General features: G+C 36.6%; 1 protein-coding gene across 3 annotated transcripts in view; it reads left to right on the plus strand.

Moving 5' to 3' along the window:
* PACRG (parkin coregulated) overlaps nt 1-18,708 on the plus strand; it is a 601,449-nt gene that overhangs the window by 84,037 nt on the left and 498,704 nt on the right. For all 3 annotated transcript variants that reach the window (XM_049853613.1, XM_049853774.1, XM_049853693.1), the window contains exon 2: nt 9,440-9,574. In XM_049853613.1, coding sequence (XP_049709570.1) covers nt 9,440-9,574 — 135 coding nt within the window. The remainder of the gene's footprint in view (nt 1-9,439; nt 9,575-18,708) is intronic.

Consider the following 18,708-nt stretch of genomic DNA (forward strand, 5'->3'; position numbering starts at 1 on the left):
GGGTCCCACAGTACATTTCTGTTTATTGAAGAAAACATATGTGTATATATATTTCTAATGTTATCTTTTCTGGACATCAATATCATAAAACATTACCATAATGATTTCTAATATTTTTAATATGTATATTTTAAAACTTCCTATAGTAACTTTAGCTGGTAATATTAGCTCACTTTTGTTAATGTTGAGGTGCTCCATGACCCATTACCAGTCAGATTTGCTAAATGTAATAATTTTGTAAGCATTTTCATAGTCATTTGGTGACCTTCAGTAATAGAAAATTACTATTGGCAAATGGGGCAGACACCATGTTTATAACACCTCTTACTCAGAAGTCTAGACTACCAAAGTCACAGAGAAGAAACTAGTTTACAGGGCGAACAGCCTCTGCAAGCCATGACGTTATCTAACCTGAGACCAGAAGAACTGGATGGTGCCCGGCTACACCACTGATTGATTTGATCAGGGCCACAGTAGATGAACCCTAACAGAATGAGAGAAAAACATGGAACAGAACTCAAATTCTTAATAAGTCCAGACTACCTGGCCCAGTTGAGACCAGCAGACTCCCTAAGACTTTTGCTCTGAGATACTCTTTAAACCTTGAACCAAAACTATGTCCTGAGACCACCTTTTAACAAGGTAATAGAGCACAAAATAAAGGATATTAACCATGAGTATGACAGCACTGGGCTTTTTTTCATTTTTGGATGATGGTGTAATAAAAAAAAACTATGTGAGACCAAAAGGTCAACAATTACTCTAAAGCAAAGGTGAAAAGGGGGCAGGAAAACTAGAGTACCAGAAATGGAACAAACAGAACACAATGAAAGAGAATGTTGACTCATAGTGAAAAATGTAACTAATGTCACTGGACAAATTGTATAGAAATTGTCAAATGGAAACCTAATTTACTGTGTAAACTTTCACCAAAAACACAATAAAATATCATTAAAAAAAAAAAAAAGTCTAAGCTGATACTGACTAGTTTGCCATCCTGGAGCTGACAAGCCAGGACTTGGGTATCTCAGACACAATGCATGCCCATCCAAAAGGTGCTTAACAACAGTGCTTTTCTGAGTCAAAATTTTCAGATTGAAGCTGCAGAAAATAGGAAATCCATGTCTTTCCATTTTATTGTTTTAATGTTACTGAGTTAGGTAAAAGTCTTTTTTCTTTTTTTTTAACCACATCAGTTTACATGAAAAAATTAAAATATTGAGAAGGACGCTTGCAAACAATAAGATGATGAATTTTTGTTGTTGTTAGGTGCCACCGAGTCGGTTCTGATTCATACTGACTCTATGCACAACAGGAGGAAACAATGCCGGGTCTTGTGCCATCCTCACAGTTGTTGCTATGCTTGAGCCTATTGTGGCAGTCACTGTGTCAGTCCATTTCATTGAGGGTCTTCCTCTTTTTCGCTGACCCTCTATTTTACCAAGCATGATGTCATTCTCCAGGGACTGGCCCTTTCTGATAACATGTCCAAAGATGTGAGACAAAGTTTTGCCATTCTCCTTTCTAAGGAGCATTCTGGTTACACTCCTTCCAACACAGACTTGTTCATTCTTCTGGCAGTCCATGGTGTTTTCAATATTATTTGTCATCACCATCAATCAAAGGCATCAGTTCTATTTCAGTCTTCCTTAGTCATTGTCCAGCTTTTTCATGCACATGTGGTGAGTGAAAATACCATGGCTTGAGTTAGGCACACCTTAGTCCTAAAAGTGACATCTTTACTCTTTAACACTTTAAAGAGGTCTTTTACAGTAGATTTACCCAATGCAGTGCGTCTTTTGATTTCTTGACTGCTGCTTCCATGGGCACTGATTGTGGATCCAAGTAAAATGACATCCTTGACGACTTCAGTGTTTTCTCCATTTATCACGATGTTACTTATATCCACCACTCATCTGTCAGTTTGTTGTACTGTGGTGGCTTATGTGTTGGCTGTGGTGCTGGAAGCTATGCCACCTATATTTCAAATACCAGCAGGGTCACCCATTGTGTGCAGATTTCAGTGGAGCTTCCAGACTAAGGCAGACTAGGAAGAAGGACTTGGTGATCTACTTCTAAAATAAAATTGGCCAGTGACAACCTTGTAGAACATTGTCTGATATAGTGCCAGAAGATGAGCCCCTCAGGTTGGAAGGTACTCAAAATATGACTGAGGAAGAGCTGCCTCCTCAAAGTGGAATTGACCTTAATGACATGGATGGAGCTTTCGGGACCTTCATCTCCTGGTGTCGCACAACTCAAAATGAGAAGAAACAGCTGCAAACATCCATTAATGATTGGAACACGGAATGTAAAAAGTATGAATCTAGGAAAATTGGAAGTTATCCAAAATGAAGTGGAACCCTTGAAGATAGATATCCTAGGCATTAGTGAGCTGAAATGGACTGATATTGGCCATTTTTTAGTACAACAACCATATGGTACTGTACTGGGAGTGACAAATTGAAGAGGAATGGCATCACATTCATTGTCAAAAAGAACCTTTCAGGGTGTATCCTGAAGTACAATGCTGTCAATGATAGGCTCATATCGATCATTGAATTTTAGAGAGCCTTAAATTGTCCCTTCCTACTAATTATTAGTTTTGTGACCATATGACAGGCACTGTGATTTAAGACTTAAATTCATTATGGCGTGTTCAATAAATGTAGGCATACAAAGTACTCTGTCATCTGCAGTCATCTAAAACTGCATTCAATATCTCGGGTCCCAAGTGCATTCAATTTTATTAAAAGCATTCTGCCACAACATCCATTCTTCCTAATTGGTTTACAGATTGCCCCCACCATTCAGGCAAATTGTAATTGCATTTTTCCACATATCTAGCTTTATTTATGGTTTGGTACTTGTTTTATATTACTTAAAATAAAAGGGATAAAATTCTTAAGACATGAAATATAATTTACAGTAATTCCTCTTCCACAAATGTGGAACTTACCTAAGGATTCTTAATAATATTTTAAAGTTGCGTAGTCAAACTACAACCAAGTGTGTAGTTTAAGGTAATACCTTTATTACCTTTCCAGAATGAATTCTGTTTTCCTTGATTTTTTCATTTATAGATTTTTAGAATTATTTGGAATTAATTATATATAGAATATACAAAAAAAATAAAATAAAATGTATTATATCCTCCTAAAAAGCTTAGGTGGGTATGTATGTATTTGGCACAGAAGTAATATTATCTAGGGGCACAGTGATAAAATATCTGAGTAAAATTGAGTATTGCCACTGCTTTACTAAGAGATCGATTTGGTTCTACGACTTATGACTTTTAAGATGCCAACAGCTTAATTTATAATGAATTTATAGCAGAATCAAAAATATGTTTAAATTATTTTAAAATAGTAGGCAGAAATATACAGACAGAAGATAACAGCTACTATAGAAATAATTTCCTCACTGTCCTGTTATTACATATCAGCATGGATAATTTTATAAACTCTCCCTCTAAGCAGCGACTTTCTCTTGGAACTATAGGTGTGGTATCATTCTGTAGGAAGTCCAGGAAAATTTATGGGAATAGGGAGTATAAATTATTTACCACAATTTATAAAAAGCCTTCCAGTCAATCTTAGAGAGACGGGAAATGAGCTAATTTCTTGAAAGGTTTACACAATAAGAATTTTGAGTTCAAAATTAGAAAGAACAGAGTGTATTTAGCAAAAGAGATAGAAGGAAAAGAGAAATTGATTTTAAAAGAAATACAAAGAAAACAGGGAAAGATTGATAATCTCAATCTTATTTTAGTCAATTAAATAAGTGAAAAGATTGTAGTCAGTAGCGTAAATAATAAATTGGCATCTATTAAAACTGAAGAGGTGGGTCACCAAATGATAAGACAAAAGTTCTAAATAATTGTTGCAACTGAATTCTTAAAATGAGTTTTTGAAATTTTCATTTCCACTGGCATGATAAAGAGGCCCGCAATATTCAGGGTGTCAGTGGCAACCTCGTGGGTGCTTGGACTTCCACCCCCATCCAGCAGTAATGAGATGTCCCTCCCCTCCCCTCTGGGGTGATATCTGAGGTCACCTAATAGTCAAGAATTTTACCACGGTCCAGTGGGATTAAGGCTCCCACATCTGTGGTGTCAATGGAGACAGTGTGCGGAGCAATAATGAGGTACTCCTACCCTTTCTGGTAAGGGAGGTATCAGAGGAGGACCCCCCGCCCTCTTCAGCATCAATGACAAGCTGTCCCCTCCATTGTCAACAAAGTCAAATTGGGGTATTAAGGCTTCTACCCCAACCTGGCTGTAATGAGGTGGTGCTCCCCAGCCCTGCCAGAGAGATGTCAGAAGAAGCTAGCTAAAACAGAGTTTAAAATCTAGAGTCTTATAATGCCCCAAATGTCCAGGTTTCAACAGAAAAAACACTTGTTGTACTGAGAACCAGGAATGTCTCAAACTGAATGAAAAAAGACAATCCATACATGCCAACTCTGAAATGACAGAAATGTTAGAAATATCTGACCAAGATTCTAAAGCAACCATCACCAGAAATGCTTCAGTGATTAATTATGAACACACTTTGAACAATGAAAAATAGAAAGTTCCAGCAAAGAAATGGAAAGCGTCAGCAAACAAATAGAAGGCATAAAGAATCACCAAATGGACATTTTTAGAACTAAAAATACAATACCCTAAATAAAAAACTGAATGGTTGGGTTCTATAGCAGAATGGAAGGAGCAGGAGAAAAAATAAGTGAACTTGAAGATAGAGCAATAGAAATTACACAATCTAAAAAACAGAGAGAAAATAGACTGAAGAAAGATGAACAGAGCTTAAGGGCCTGTGGGACTATAACAAAATTTTAACATTTATGTCATTGTAGTTCCAGTAGAAGAGGAGAAAGAGGGAAGGGCTGAAAAAAGACTCAACAAAATAATGGCTAAAAACTTCCCAAATACATATGGCAAGAGACATAAATCTATAGGTGCAAGAAGCTAAGCAAACCTCAAATAGGATAAACCCAAAGAAGTCCACTCCAAAGCACATAATAATTAACCTTTGGAAAACTAAAGACAAAGAAAGGCAACACATTATCTCTAAGGAAAACACAGTTCAAATGACTGGATATTTCATGAAAAAACTTGAGGACAGAGGGAAGTGGCATATTTTTCAAGTGCTAAACAGAAAGAACTGTCATACCCAAATCCTACATCCAGCTAAAATATTCTTCAGCAATGAAGGTGGAACCAAGATATTCTTAGATGAAGGGAAACTAAGAATTTTTGACAGTAGACCTACCCTAAAACAATGCCTTAGGAAGTTCTCATAACAGAATGGAGACAATGGAAGAAGAAACTTGGAACATCAGAAAGGAAGGAAAAACATAGTTAAAATATGGCTAAATATAGTAGACTTTCCTTTTCCCCTTGAGCTTTCTATGTTATGTTTGATGTATGAAACGAAAATGATAACACTGTCTGCTGTGGTTCTAAGTGTAGGTAGAGAAAATATTTCAAACAGCTGTTAATAGGGAAGAGTAATGGAATGCAAAGGGTAGTAAGATTTCTGCATTTCATTTGAACTGATAAAAAATCAGTGGACTGTGGTAAGTTATGTATATATAATGAAAAACTTAGACCAACCATTGTAAAAGGTATACAAAGAGATCCACTCAAAAACACTATGGATACATCAAAATGTAATTTTAATATGTTCCAGTAACCCATAGGAAGGCAGGAAAAAGAAAACATAATTGAAAAGCCAAGAGAACAAACAAAAAATTAAATAGCTTACTTAAGCCTTAACATATCAATAATTACATTAAATGGAAATGGCTTAAATACACCAATTTAAAGATGCAGATTGGTAGAGTGACTTAAAAACCATGCCTCTATGATATGCTGTTTACAAAAATCTAACTTCAAAAATAATGATATAGCCAAGTTGAAAGTAAAAGGATGAAAAATGATATATGAAGCAAACATTGATCAAAAGAAAATGGGAGTGGATATAATAATAGTAGGTAAAGTAGACTTCAGAGAAAAGACACTGAGGGACATTACAAATGAAAATAGGGTCAACCCACCAAGAAAGTATAACAATCCTAAATGTGTGTATACCAAAACACAGTGCCGCCAGGCACATGAAGCAAAAACTTAAGATAGAATTGAAAGGATAAATACAGAAATCCACAATTATAGTTGGAGACTTCAAAATCCCTCTCTCGGCAATTGACAGAGCAGCTACTCAGAAAATCAGCAAGACCACTGTTGTTGTTGTTTGGTGCCGTGGAGTCAATTCCGACTCATTGCGACCCTATGCACAACAGAACAAAACACTGCCTGGTCCTGTACCATCCTCACAACTCATGCTATACTTGAACCCATTGTTGCAGCCACTGTGCCAGTCCATCTCATTGAGGGTCTTCCTCTTTTTTGCTGACCCTGTACTTTACCAAGCATGATGTCCTTCTCTGGGGACTGGTCCCTCCTGATAACTTGTCCAGAGTACGTGAGTCGAAGTCTCACCATCCTTGCTTCTAAGGAGCATTCTGGTTGTACTTGTTCCAAGACAGACTTGATTGTTCTTTTGGCAGTCCATGGTATATTCAATATTCTTCACCAACACTATAATTCAAAGGCATCAATTCTTCTTCGATCTTCCTTATTCACTGTCCAGCTTTCACATGCATATAAAAAAAAAAACAAACCCAGTGCCGTTGAGTCAATTCCGACTCATAGCAGCACTATAAGGAGATTGAAAATTCAAAAAACTCTACATCCATAAATTTGACAACTTAGATAAAATGAATCAATTCCTCAAAAAACACAAACTACCATAAGTCATCCAATATAAAGTGGATGATATGAATAGTTCTATAATAAGGAAATTCAATCTGTAATTACAAAACTCCCCCAAAATAAATCTCAAGGCTTAGAAGATTTTACTGCACGGTTATATTAAATGTTTGAAGAAGAATTAACATCAATCCTATACAATGTCTTCTAGGATATAGAGTAGCAAGCAAAAGAACCTATTCAGTTTATGAAGCTAGTATTACCCTGATACCAAAAGCAGACCAAAAATAAACAAACAAAAAACAACAGTAAGAATAACAGTAAATTGTAGACACATATCCTTCATGAATATAAAAACACAAAAGTCTTTAACAAATTATTACAAATAGAATTTAGTAATATATAAGAAGAATTACACACCAGGACCAAGTGAGGTTTATTCCAGAGATGCAAGGTTGGTTCAGTATTTGAAAATCAATGTGATTCACCATATCAACAGACTAAGAAAAATCCCTTGATCCTAGCAATTGATGCAGAAAAAGTCTTTGAGAAAATTCAACATCAGCCAAACCCAAACCCATTGCCATACAGTCAATTCCCACTCATAAGGACCCTATAGGACAGAGTAGAACTGCCCCATAAGATTTCCAAGGCTGTAATCTTATGGAAGCAGACTGCCACATCTTTTTCCCACAGAGCAGCTGGTGGGTGGGAACCGCTGACCTTTTGGTTAGCAGATGAGAGCTTAACCACTGTGCCGCCAGAGCTCCTTAATTCAACACCATTCGTGATAAAAAAAACTTTCAGAAAAATAGGAATAAAGGGGAATTTCTTCAACTTGGTAAAGAGCATCTCTACAACAACAACTGCTTTATTAATTTATTCATCTCAAAATAACCCAGAGGACCTTCAACAGGTGAATGGTTAAACAGTGCACGCATACCGTGGAATACGAATCAGCATTAAAAAGTAATGAATTATTGACACACACAATGACTTATATGACTCCCTGGAGATTTATATTGACTGAAAAAAGACAGTCCCAAAGGTTTACCTGCTGTATGAGTCTTTAAAATAACAAAATTATAGAAATGAGAACAGATAAGTGGTTAAAGGGGACAAGTAGGGGTTGCTAAAGAAAGTAGGTGTGGCTATAAAAGGGCAGCATAAGGGATCCTTGCAGTGATGGAAATGTTTATATCCTGGCTGTGATATTTTACTCTAGTTTTGCAAAACTATAACTCCAAAAATGTTTTCCTTTGTGCATAGCATCCAGGTCAGTGCCTTGTGGAAAGTAGTTGTCAAATGGATATGGTTATTTAACAATTGAATGAGTTTGGTTGAAAACAGTGGTTAGCAATTCTAACAGCAGAATGAATTTCAGATGCTTTATAAGTAAAAGAAATTCTTGCTTCCGGGCTGCTCCTTGTCTCCTCAGTGGCATAGTCAATCCTAACCTGGAGACAGTGTGCTCTGTAGTGAAGCAATGGCTAAGCTCTAGTACGTGCCTGTCTTCTCATTTTTCGACTCCACTTCATTCACCTTAACAAGTCATTTCAGAATATGCTTCTCAATTTTAAATATTAGCCTTTATCTATGCATTAGATATAATTTGTAATATCTAATATGTGTATTGCTATATTTTGCTTCTTTGTTAAACTTTTCCAAAAAATATTAAAAATTAACTTGATATCAAATAATTTCAAATATTTAGATATTATATATATTATTTGCTATCTTGTGCACTTTAAGTATTACCAAAAAAATCATGATTTTATGAAACTAACAAATGACTAAATGATAGTATTTACTTTTTTGTTTCAAAGCAGGGAAAAATGACCATGTTTAAATTGTATGTAAGGCACTATTTACAGGCTATAATTTTCTAAATATTCTACTAGTCATTTTGGATTTTGTAACCTAATGATTTTGTTCAGATATAAATAATGCAGATTTAAAAGATACACTGAATGTAAATAACTTAATATGGGATATTTCTTCTTTGATGAAAATCACATTTATGGGGATGAAAGATTCCCCTGTCATCTATTCTAATGTTTACTTCTTCAGGAATTTATATCGTTAAACGAGTGCCAGACACACACAATAGGCCACCATTTTTCTTTTTAAATACCCTCGTTTATCATTACTTGATTTTATATCACAGTGTTATGGTTTTGTGTTAATATTCAAAACATGAGAACATATTCCTTAAATTATATATAGAAAGATGGAAATGAAATATTTTAAATGTGTTACTTAACTTACTCAGTGTTTCACCATTATATTAGACCTGAGATCAGAATTTGCAGTTATTAAGAATCTTAAAATCTTTTCACACACTGAGCTTAGATACTTCTATCAAAATGTTTTTCTTAAACAAAGCTTCAGACTTCTCTTCCTTATAATCCAATATTTTTAAAGTGGCACTTGCTAGGAATTCTTTCTAAAGTCGATTAAAGTAGCCACTTAGAAGTGATTATAAAATAGTTTTCTTCTACAACAGCTTGTTTTGTTGCGATTTCTGTTATCCTTAGTAGATATCTTGATCTCCAGCAACAGCATATTTTATACAAGATGAAATATTTTAAAAACCAAGAACTTTTCTCATTGGGGATTTTTTTGGTATGTTTTAAAACCTGATTGTTATTTTTTGTTCCCTTCAAGGTGCGAGGCCCTCCCACCGCAGGAGCATTTAAAGAAAGACCAACAAAGCCCACAGCATTTCGAAAATTTTATGAGCGAGGAGACTTCCCAATTGCCCTTGAGCACGACTCAAAAGGAAACAAAATAGCTTGGAAGGTAAGTCAGGGCACAGCTGTGACCGCCAGCTGCGCTCACTGAAGTGACATCTCCCAATGCCACACACACTTGGCGGGTAAGTAAATAAAGTCGAGTAATTTCTCCACAAAATGGAAGGTGGTGGGTAAGCTCTCTGTAGAAGCCCCTCTGTGTCAGCTGTCCACCTTGACTAACAATTAAATTATAGCCTGTGACAAAGAAAATGACAGAGTTGCTTTGCCTTGGAGAATTGTCCGCGGCCCAATCCATCTCTATTTTTATGAGAAGCTGGCAGCCCAGCCTGTTTTAGGCCGTCCATCAAAAGACGGAGCTGGTGGCTGGACAGAGGGAGCACCAGCCATCTATCTCCCCCCCTCCTCATTTCGCCTTCCTGCAGGACACTGCCAAATGGAAGCTTTAATTACCTAAATGGCTAGGTCAAGATTGCCTGCTCCCTGCAAATGCAGAGCAGAATAGGAAAGAAGGTCTGTTCTCATTCCTCCCGCACCCTCCCAGGCATATGTCAGCCGGCACAGTCTCTGTCATGTGTGCCTCTGTTAGAGGCTGACCTCCTCCACTGAAACCATTACCGCCCTGACAGCCTCCTGATGAAAGGTTAATTGGCTTCAAAATAAATGTATTGCCTAATGACTCCATTTCAAAGGGGCTGTGTTTCTTTCTAAAAGGCTCACTGAAGTTATTTGTGAAAACTTGCCAATCTCTTAACTAGAGAGAAGGCTTTTACATTGAATTTGAAAAATGAATGCTGATCTCTCACCTGCTTCTGCTATTTCATTATTCTTGTTATCACGACTCTGCTTTGGGTGATCTTTGGCAGCTGAAGGGCCTCTCTACCTGAAGACAGCAGAGGAATTGCCAGGCAGGAGGCTCCCTGAGGCAAAGGGGAAGGAGAAGGTTTTGTCAAACAGCATTTAAAGGAACAATTGGCACATTTAACCAAAAAGTCCTGCAGTAGTGTCTGGAGGTGAATTTAGGAATTGTTTGTAATTAGTAAAAGATAAAGTCATCATGCTAAAACATAAAAAAAATAAATAAATAAAAATAAAATTATCAAATTGAAGAATTTACTGAGATAGATTCCTCTTCCTCTGTGGAATGACTGAAAGAATTGATTGTATTCTTTCTATGATGTCTTTTTGGAATGTTTTCAGGTGATTATCAGACATTTCTAGGTCTGGAACAATCACCCGATATTCAGTTACTCAGCTTAGAATTATCCTGGGTTGCTTGGCAAGGAAAATCTGATGGTTTCTTTTTTATTAAATCTTGCCATAGATTTTTTTTTTTGAGGGACATAATTACCTTGCTTTTAAACATCTCTATTAAAATACAGATTTGTTATGTGAAAATATGCATACGATGAGAAAAAAATTTATAGCAAATATAACCTTATTAGCTACATTTAGTCTTAAGTAAATACATATTCCCAAAGGTTTGTTGTGATTTCAGGTCCATTTCTATTTGCTTAATTGCATAGATTTCGTGTTTGAGTGTCTATGCGCTAGTTCATGCAATATAGCACAATGGAGGTTTTAAAAACCTGATTCCTGTTAAGTAAAAGAAAAAGACAATTATTTATACAAAGTGAGTTGCTTTCAGTAATTATAACCTACATGTAAATTGTATTAATTAATAAAGTATTTAGATTTGTTTTTGACCTATTTAAACAACTTTATGAGTAATGTTAAGAAGTATCAAGAGGCTAGAAAAGATTTATCTTTAAAATATATTATTAATAATAAATAAGAGGAATGAATCATTTTGCTTCATCTTTGATAATCCAAGTCAGTAGAGATATAAACTGCTTTTCTTTTTTATAGCTATATTAATTCTTTAAAGCTACTATTGATTGTAGTACTGATTCAGCAAGCTAAAAAGTAATAATAAAGAGGAAGCAATATATTTCAAGTCATATTTAAAGAAACATCTTATTCCCTAACCTGTAGGTTTCTATCTTTTTAAGCTTCGCTAACCACATTTCAGTTAAATCACTATAAACACTGAAAATAGGATATTAAAATCATTAAACATAGGCTTGTGAGCAAGCTGTCAGTATATTCCTACTTATTTCTTGGTGCCCTTACAGTTTTTTTTTTTTTTTTTACAGTAGGGACAACCTGGTTTCAGGTGGAAGTAGGGGAGTTTTTTAGGAGGAATCCCTTCCCAAGGAAGGGATTTTCAGTGTAGAAGAAAGGAGAGCCACTGCCAAAACCAACAAACAAGCACCGCACCAGGCTTCTCTATGTGTAGATGTGTGGACAGGGTGCAGGGCCCTTGTCAAGCAAACTGCTGGATTTAATGTCACACCTCGCCCTCACTGAAGGCTCCAGGGTAGCAGTGTCTCCCCAGGAAAACACTTGTCCTCTCTCAACACTCCTGTGACGCCTGGTGATTTCACGGGGTTTTGTGAGTTCCTGAAATGGTGTGTGTAATTAGTGGTAAGAAGATCCATTACTTTCATCAGAATCTCAAACAGTCCCCTGTGACTCCAAAATACTTAGGTGTCATGGGGCTAAGACTGTCTCAAACAGGGTCTGCCCAACATCTCTGGCCTCACTCTGGTCTAAGAAAGTGCTGGAAGGGATTGCTGCCAAGTCTTCAAATGCCCCTTCTAGCAATTTCACGGACCAGAGTGAGGCCGGAGATGTTGGACAGACCTATTTGAAACAGTCTTAGCCCCATGACACCTAAGTATTTTGGAGTCACAGGGGCCTGTTTGAGATTCTGATGAAAATAATGGATCTTCCTACCACTAATTACGTTAGCTGACCTGATTCTTGAAATAACTAAGGCACCCTATGGCATTATCTTATAAAGGACCTAATTAAAAAAAAAAAAAAAATCACCGTCAAGTTGATTCCAACTCAGAGTGATCCTATAGGATAGAGTAGAACATCACCGTAGGGTTTCCAAGGCTATAATCTTTGTGGAAGCAGACCAGCACATCTTTCTCCTGCAGAGCGGCTGGTAGGTTCCAAACACCAACCTTTCTGTTAGCAGCCAAACAGTTAACAACTGTGCGAGCAGGACTCCTTGTAAAGCATACTAGAGCTGATTATTTTTAAGTATTATTTCTCTGGAAACTATTCGATGACCATGCCTCTTACTCTCTGGGTCTTAATTTTTTTAACTGCAAGTGAAGATAATGTACTGCACAATTGTTGTTGTTGTTGGGTGCTGCCAAATTGATTCTGATTCATAGTGACCCCATGTGACAGAAGAGAACCGCCCCATAGGGTTTTCTTGGCTGCACTCTTTTTGGGATCAGAACCTCAGGTCTTTCTTCAGCAGAGGCAATGAGTGGGCTGTACCACCAACCTTTCAGTTAGCAGCCAAGTGCTTAACCATTGTACCACCGGGGCACCTGGTACCTTTTAATAACTATGGAAGTGCTAAGGCATTTGTCTCATCATTATTAAAATACCTGTATTTTGAGATGTTCATGAGAAACTTAAAAGAACAAATATTGATTAGAAATTAGCCATAGATACCAAGTCTTCCAGTAGAAAATTGGCAAGGTTAGCATCAGCAAGTCTGAGTTCACAGGACTTTGGGATCCAGAGTTATACGTAATAGTTGAACTTTTTTTGATGAAAATGCTCCTTAGGGTACATGTAATGTTTTCCCAATGACTGCTGATTTCTTAAATCTTACTTTCAAAATGATGAGCAAGTTCATTTTTCTTTCTAAACAAACTAAAAAGAGGGTCTCCAAATTGAACATCCCAAGTAAAAAAAATGCGTACATAAATTAATAGGATGCATAAATCAATCTTTAACATTTACACGGACATTGGCTTGGACAACATCTTCAGTTCTGGGTTGACTGATTAGTTGCTAATACTTCATTCAGTATTTCTTCTTGGGAATTTTCTCCTTTGTTCTGTTCTCAGTCACATTGGTATTAATGAACTATAAAAAAGCTCTATCAAAGAGACTGTTTCCATCGACATATTGATAATTTCCTAGTAGGAAAAACAGTTTATGAATATAATTATTATTAAACCCTTTCAAAATCTATGCGACACATGATATTCCACCCAATTTTTATGCCTCTGGAGTTCTTCAGAAATGAGGTAGCCCAATTTTAATGCATTTAGCCTCAAGGTGGGAGCTTTTAAAATGCATGAGACTCAAGAGCCCTGAGTCACAGCCTCATTTTTGTATAGATTGAGCATTGTGTTAGGTGATGCCTCCCAGAAGTATGAATTCTCTAAAATTTTTGCAGGTTTGCCTTTATTTCTGTGAGATAAGCCTCCTTGCTAAGTTTCCCAATTACTATGTTCTCGTGAGAATGTACTTATCACAAGAATAAGCTATTGCCAGTCTTCATTCAGTCATAGTGGCCATTTTCTCCTTTACGCCGTTCGTTGTTTCCAGGTGTTACTGGCTGTCCATTTTTCTAGCTTCTAAATAGTAAATAATGCCTTTAAAATAAGAAATAATGCATTGCAGTGGTACTTCTCAAGAGATTGTTATTTTTACACTATGTTCAATCTCAGGGCCCAGTCATTGCTCCCACGTGTAGCTGGTGGAATGCACAGCTGTGAGCAGGTCTGCAGTATTCCAGGGCAGCTGTTTCTGCTTCTTAGCTGTTAGTACTGCTTTTGTTATAATGAAGAATACATAGTAGTGGTAATTTTTCTGAAAGTCAAATTCTTTTAGTTTCATTTATTTGGCCTATCAGTACTGCTTTTGGAGTAATAAAGAATGCTTGTAGTGGTAATTTCCCTGAGACAAAAAATACCTTGACTTTATTTATTTGGGCTGTAAGTACTGCTTTTCCAGTAAGGAGGAATATATCATACCACGTTTTGAAAAGTTTTATGAAAAATAATAAAAAGTCTAGGAGACTAGAATAAAATGTATGTACAGTCATTGTCAGGTGCCTTCGTGTTTTACCTCACGTTTTGCAAATTTTCAAGAAATAAAATTTAAAAAGTTAAAAATTATTTTATCATTGACTCATATCAGTAGGATTTGCTACATCAGTGTGTGCTGGGACATATGGGATCTCAGATAGTAGGTATTAAAATTTGTAACTCATAACAAAAATTCTGAATTGGTCCTTGAATCAGCATGCCATCATTAGTGAGAATACATGGTATCATAATAAAAATTCAAAGGAGAAAATAATTGGGCCTTGAAAAAATTAAGATATGTGCTAATTTTCTTATGATTAAAATCATTCCTACACTATGATAGCTCACTGTCCGTAAATACTACTGCATTTTAAAGCAAGTCACACTGTGATATGATACTTGGTCCGTTACCAAAAACCAAACCAAACCCACTGCCATGGAGTCACTTCTGACTATAGCGACCTCATAGAACTGCTCCATAGGATTTCCAAGGCTATACACTTTACGGAAGCCAACTGCCGCATCTTTCTCCCTCGGGACAGCTGGTGGATTTAACCATTGTGCCACCACGGCTCCTGGTCCATTAGCCCTCAGTATATTGTTTACAAAATTATACAATTTGGATGTATAATTTAGTCCTCTGATACTTCAATGTATTTATGCTTCACTTTCTTACAGTTTAAAAAAAAATAATTTTATTTCTCTGACCCCCCAGGTAAAACCAATACTGATTATTTAACCTTATAGGAAAATTTATTTAGGAGTTGAATAATGTGTTTCACATGAAGAAGAATGGATTTTTTCTTGGAATTGTCCCAGGCTGCTATTTCTTTTGATAACTGCCAAAGCTTGAGTTTGGATAACAGGCCTTAGTTGAATTTGTAAGGCAAATTTTACAAGAGAAGTGACAATTTACCTATTTCTATACAAGAGAGCTGCCACATTTCCACAATTAATTCCTCCGTGATTAATTAATGGACAGAGCTTATTCTCAAATTCTTGCGAAAATAACCCACTGGCAATTAATGTGCTTTTCCATGTTTTAGGAGGAGGGGCTGCATACATAAGTAATACCACTCTTCCATTTGATGCAAATTGCTGTCTCTTAAAAGTGCACAGATGAAAACACCGCCATGTATCAGAAATAACTTTAATTTAAATTGGTTAGATGACCTCTGAACGCCAGATAAAAGATTTTCTGCTGAATGGGCTGGTGCTCCCTGCTGCCCATGTAATTTATGTGAGAAATTAGTACGAATGGTTCACTTTTATGGAGCAGTGCTGCTTGTAGCAAGCCTGCAGAAACAATTTTCCCCCAAGCCTCCATCTGTTCTTCAAACTAGGGCATATGCCATCTCATCGAGCTTGAAAGTCAACTGATTTATAACTCCTGAAAAGTGCATAGATTGAAAAGAAAGGTCGGCTGCTGCTGTGTGACAGTGATTTGTTAGGCACTTGGCTAAGGACAATTCACATTAGCAGGGACCCCAAGGGAAACAAGCAGTGTTGTAAGCTCCAGATCTCAGTAGGCTGACAACCAGAAGAAAAACAAGCTGCTCCTGCTTTTCCATTGAACACCCACCACTGTGGAAGAGAAGGAGAGGTCTAGGTCGTGTGAAGGGTGGCATAGCTAAAACACTCGATGGTCGGTTCCTATCCCATGAAGAAGTGGGACTTGCCACCACCATCCCAGCGTAAAGGCTGCCATCTTAGAAGTGTCAGTCCTCTCATCTTTAAACTAAAAAAGGGCTGTTTTTGCTAGTCGGAAAGTTCCACTTGGGACCACAAACAGGACTTCGATTAATTTCCTGTATCCACCCTGAAGTTGGATATCCTGCTCTGTTTCAATTAGTAATTTAGAGAATGGTTCCCTCTCTGTTTTATCACTTACCACAGACCCCTTCTCTTTATTGAAGCCCTATTGAGATCAAAAATTCTTTGACAGATGACAAATAAAATCACAACGACAGTACGACCATTAAAAAGAAAAAATCAATGTTTGCTTGATGTTTCATTTGGAGTAGTCAAGTGTGTCTTCAGATTTGAGGCTTGTAGATACCCAGTGAATTTTCAGCCCCCTGAAGTTGTATTAAAGTTCCTCATTTTCTTTTGGCAAAATCTAAATAAAAAGTTAATGAATAATTGTATCAATTTTTATCCAGATTTAAGGCAACAATTTTAGGAAAAAATTTTTTTCGTCTTTTTTTAATGGAAAAAATACATAACAAAACATTTGCCGTTTCAATGTTCTTCACATGTACAGTTCAGTGACATCAAGTTATGTTAACCATGTTGTTCAACTGTCATCCCTGTCCATTCCCAAGTTTTTCCACCACCCTTCCTTGATCAAGAAGAGGGATATCTGAACTTCGAAAGTTTCATGTGAAAACTAATACTGGTAGGACGATCAGTTGAAATCATATAAATGAAATATAAAATTTTATCCTTATTATGACAAATAAGTCTTTATTCTTAGTATGAAATATATACATGTTTATTTTATAAAAAGGAAAATACTGAAAAGTAGAAGGAATAAATAAGTCATCCTTTGTTCCGCTATTCACTGAATACGCCCATTAACATGAGGTCATAGTGACCTTATGTACGCCAGAACGAAACACTGCCCGGTCCTGCACCATCCTCACAATTGGTGTTATTCTTGAGCCCATTGTTGCAGTCACTTTTTCAGTCCGTCTTATTGAGGGTCTTCCTCTTTTTCACTGACCCTTTACTTTACCAAGCATGATGTCCTTCTCCAGGAACTGGTCCCTCCTGATAACATGTTCAAAGTGCATGAGGCAAAATCTCACTATCCTTGCTCCTAATGATCATTCTGGCCATACTTCTTCCCAGATAGATTTCTTGGGTCTTCAGGTAGGCCATGGTATATTCAATATTCATCAACGCCATAATTCAAATGTATCAATTCTCCTTCAGCCTTCCTTATTCATTGTCCAATTTTCACATGTGTATGAGGCATTTGAAAACACCATGGATTGAGTGAAGTGCACCTTAGTCCTCAAGGTGACGTCTTTGCTTTTTCACACTTTAAAGAAGTCTTTTGCAGCAGATTTGCCCAATACAATCTGTCCTTTGATTTCTTGACTGCTGCTTCCGTGGTCATTGATTGTGGATTCAAGTAAAATGAAATCCTTGACAAATTTAATATTTTCTCCGTTTATTATGATGTTGCTTATTGATCCAGTTGTGACGATTTTTGTTTTCTTTACGTTGAGATGTAATCCATACTGAAGGCTGTGGTCTTTGATTTTCATCAGTAAGTGCTTCCTCTGCCCTTACGTATAGCGTTTTGCTGGTTGGGGCATCACTTTCCAGGATGCAATGCAATGTGTTACCAGGAGTGTCTATCACTACTTCCTGTTCAATTGTTCTCTTAGAGTTAACAATGTGACATGTGATATTGACGGGTGATATTGATGGGGACAAGAATTGAAGTGGGTGGCACTTTGTCTTAAAAATTAACAACTTCAAAGTAGCAAAGTGGTGGCCTAGAACCCTTGTTCTTTGTTACTAATCAGGAAACATAAAGGGATGAAAAAGCTACCTACCTACTTTTGGGTGAGTGCCTTTGGTTACAAAACATGAGTTGACTATAAGTTGTGGTTTTTCAACCCAATTCCATTGACCTTGTTTTCTATAGAAATTTCTTTTCTTTCTATGCCTTCATTATAATTCCTAGTTTCAGTCGAATGTTGAGTTTTCTTTTACTACATCTTCATAGGTAATTTTGTGGCATATTGGGAGAGACAGTCAGAGACTCTTGTCCAGATGTTATGTAAAATAGCTGAGTCCAATTTAATTTTGTCCATTATTGGATCGTATCCCATTACAGGGAAGTACTGTGATCTCATCAACACTTAGACAACAGTGACTTATCTATTCATAAACATACTGAATACCTATAATGGGTAAGACATGGTGTTGGGCCCTATAACCTGGATAATAGGGGATCTGAGCTTGACAAGCTTATCGACTAGGCCACTATTCAAGGAAGAAATTGAAAAGTGTTCAAAGAGTGCATGTCAAGTCTTTAAACAATTGCATCATCATTCATATCATAAATTCTGAATCATTTATGCAATATGGGTTAAGCATTTGTTACCTTATTAATCAGGTTCTAATAATTTAGTAGTTCTTAAATTGGCATCTATTTCAGTAAATACAGCTTGCTAGCACTTTTGTTTTTCTTCTGTTTCATTCTTTATGTTACTATAAAAAGAAATAGTAAATCTCATCTTCTAAATGGCCTTAA

This window comes from Elephas maximus, chromosome 1 (assembly GCF_024166365.1).
Source record: "Elephas maximus indicus isolate mEleMax1 chromosome 1, mEleMax1 primary haplotype, whole genome shotgun sequence".
Taxonomy (NCBI): domain Eukaryota; kingdom Metazoa; phylum Chordata; class Mammalia; order Proboscidea; family Elephantidae; genus Elephas; species Elephas maximus.